General features: G+C 33.3%; 1 protein-coding gene across 1 annotated transcript; it reads right to left on the bottom strand.

Moving 5' to 3' along the window:
- Positions 1 to 1,962: 1,962 nt before the first annotated feature.
- On the bottom strand, positions 1,963 to 2,731 carry LOC108371878 (succinate dehydrogenase assembly factor 4, mitochondrial-like). Its single transcript, XM_017627491.1, has one exon. The coding sequence runs from the start codon at positions 2,491 to 2,493 to the stop codon at positions 2,143 to 2,145; it is 351 nt and encodes a 116-aa protein (XP_017482980.1). The 5' UTR covers positions 2,494 to 2,731; the 3' UTR covers positions 1,963 to 2,142.
- Positions 2,732 to 2,942: the final 211 nt, after the last annotated feature.

Genomic DNA, 2,942 nt, shown 5'->3' with positions numbered 1-2,942 from the left:
TTAATTGTGTGAAATAGCCAGAACAACCGCAGTGATGTGAAGTCGATGTTTATCGAAAGCATGCTGTGAAACATACAAATAGTAGATATCTAAATGTTATGCACAAATTTACTTTAAAAGAACTAGCGTGAAACTGACTTATTATTTGAGAATTTATCTAAATTATTCCAATTATAAAATTGTGATGTAGCTTTATTCGAATTGTAATACGCATTTAATTTCATCTTCCGATTAAAATGGATCGATCTTTGTAAATTTTAATGGGAGATTATTCAATATTATCAAAATCACCCTCTACCAACCTAATTTTTTACATATTTCGTCTGTTTTCCCTTAATTTGATAAAATACTTCTTTCTAGTTACGACTTAGTTGCAGCTGCAGTCGAAACTAAATTTTAAGTTGGTACTTAGCCAGAAAAGTTGAAACTAAGGCGACTATGAATAGCTTTAGTTGTGACTTAGAATAGTTTCGACTTAGTTGAGTTCTAAATATGAATATGAATATGCGCCAATGTTTTTTTTATTGCCTACTGACATTAGCAGGCTTTATGGATACAATTTGATGATTTTGACAAATCTGAATTTCTAAAATGGCGAGAATTCGAGAAGAAATTTTAGTAGCGTAAATATAGGGTGATCCATATAGACTCTTTTTCTAAATATTAAATAAAACAATCAAAAAAGAACTGGATGTCGGGATCTTTATTATTACCCGAAACTTGGTCTCGGAAAAATTCTCTTGATGGTAAAAAATTAGCCGGGCGAAGAGCCTTAGAAAATCACTTATTTTACGCTGATAAACCGCAGCAGTTCTTCATCGATGGAATTATGTAGCTACCCGAAAAATGACAATAAGTAGATACTTGATTAAAATTGATTTTGAACAGAGTTTTTTTTTCAAAGATGTTCCTATGATACAATATTTACTGTACTTTTTAAGTTAATATTAACGTTTTCTAAAAAAATAAATGAAAAATCGTTTTCTCGCATTTTTGATTTATTGAGTCATGCATTCATTCCAGCAAACGTTACTTCTAAAACAGGCTGTTAATTACGTATCAAAAGTTTGGATTTTTGCAACGCAATAAAATTGTCACACCCGCGTACATAAATACATATATATACTATATGTAGAAATGCCAGACCCCTTCAACGAGCCCAGTATTGTACGACCTTTGACGTAGGTAGTACGTAATCTGATGGTAACGAAAACTTTTTACAGTTTTCAATTTCCTATTGGGTTGTTTACAAACTTTTCGACCGCGTAGACGAATAAAATTAAAATAATTTTTGTTTTTTACTTAACCGGCTGGAAAGCTCCTCAAATAAAAAGTAACAAAATATTTCAATTCAGAAAAAAATATTGTTAAAAACGAGCAACAATAATTCGAACTACAATGAAACCTCAATAGAACGAAGCTGATAGGGTTCGACAAATGCTACGTTATATTAACCGTTTCGTTATATTTCATTAAAAGTAAAGAAGACTTTAACTACTTTATAAACCAAAAAATTGTATGAAAATGTCACTTTAAAGAGCGCTTTAAATCTATTTTATTTTTTATGAATAATATATATATTCAGACTTAGCTGTGCAGAGGCTTTTGAGTCGTCACTTCATTATATAATGGCCGTTTAACCGTCAATATATTAGGAAGAATTTTATGCTCAAAATTTCTTCGCCTTATCTCAGATGAAATATTTCGCGATAGCGTAGTTTTTTCAGGGGACAAACATTTACTTAATTTTGAGTTTTTCATGTTATGAAGGTTCGTTATATCGAGGTTTCACTCGACTGTTTTACATTTCAACTTATGCGTTGGCAATGCAGTTCTTTTGCCCACCGGAAAAAGTTCCTCTTTCACCACTTACAATATAGCAGCAGAAATCACTTCCGTTTTCTATTCACCCCAATTAGTTCCATCGATTCCCGTTAAAGCGAAGTAAAACTCATTATTTAAGTTTAAGTACATTTGTACTTAAAATAGTATAGTAATTTATTAAAATATAAATTACAATTCTTATTCAGTCGAAATGTCTTATGCTAATTTTTTTCTTTAATTATTGCTTAAACATACTTATGTACTATTGATATTTCTACTTAGTAGTGAAAGAAAAGCAAAATTCTAAGCAAATTTTGACTAGAAATCTGAAACTCGTCCCTTCCGTTCCCAATCACCGTAGCGTGTGGGTTCTGGACCAGCTGGGCCGCCAATTTCGCCAGTATGTGGATTTACGCTGTTCGGCCATGGCTTCCATGGTTCTTGTTGCTGTCGTGGATGACCAGTTATATTTTGCAGCGAAACTTTTGAGAGAAGGCGCCTTGAGAATTCCACAGCACGATTTTCCTGTTTGTAGGCGGCATTTGTTTGTTGGCAAGTGCAGGATGTGGAAAAGGCCGGTGCAGCTGTCTTCCAAGGATTGGGAAAGAAATTTATTTGCTTGCCCGCCGTTTGGCAGACACGACAACTTTGTTTCACTATGCTGCTCATTGTTTCACGATTTTCTACTTGTATGTATGTATGTATGTGTGTATGTATAAACACAAATGTCCAATTTACAATAACTTTTCAATTGGTTTCTTTTTTGGTTAAAACGCTTCGCTTTTTTTCAAAAAGTTCTTCACTTTTCACTTTCAGTTATTTTAAATTTTCGATTTTTTTTTGCTTTATTATTCTTAAGCTTATTGTGTACTTGCTGCTGGTTGTTGTATGAATGTTCCTCACCAGCGGCGTGCAAGCGCTTTTATACACAAACCCAAAAACCTTGAATGGAAACATTGATGCCATCGCATGGATGGAGCGAATGTTTGAGCGCGCAAAATTTTTTTACGAAGAGATTTTGCTTGGCGCTGAGCGCCAACAACTGTGCAGCCAGCGTTGCCATAAGTCAGAATTTTTCTTCAAAATAAAGATTTTTTGGGCAGTTTTTTATTAACAAA

This window comes from Rhagoletis zephyria, unplaced genomic scaffold, assembly GCF_001687245.7.
Source record: "Rhagoletis zephyria isolate East Lansing unplaced genomic scaffold, Rhagoletis_zephyria_1.1 Rzeph_scaffold_05279, whole genome shotgun sequence".
Lineage (NCBI taxonomy): Eukaryota > Metazoa > Arthropoda > Insecta > Diptera > Tephritidae > Rhagoletis > Rhagoletis zephyria.
Note: the sequence above shows the minus strand (reverse complement) of the source record. Positions and strands in the feature narration are given on the sequence as shown.

Excerpts from the sequence above, each read along its gene's own strand:
- LOC108371878 (XM_017627491.1), bottom strand. The coding sequence starts at position 2,493 with ATGAGCAGCATAGTGAAACAAAGTTGTCGTGTCTGCCAAACGGCGGGC.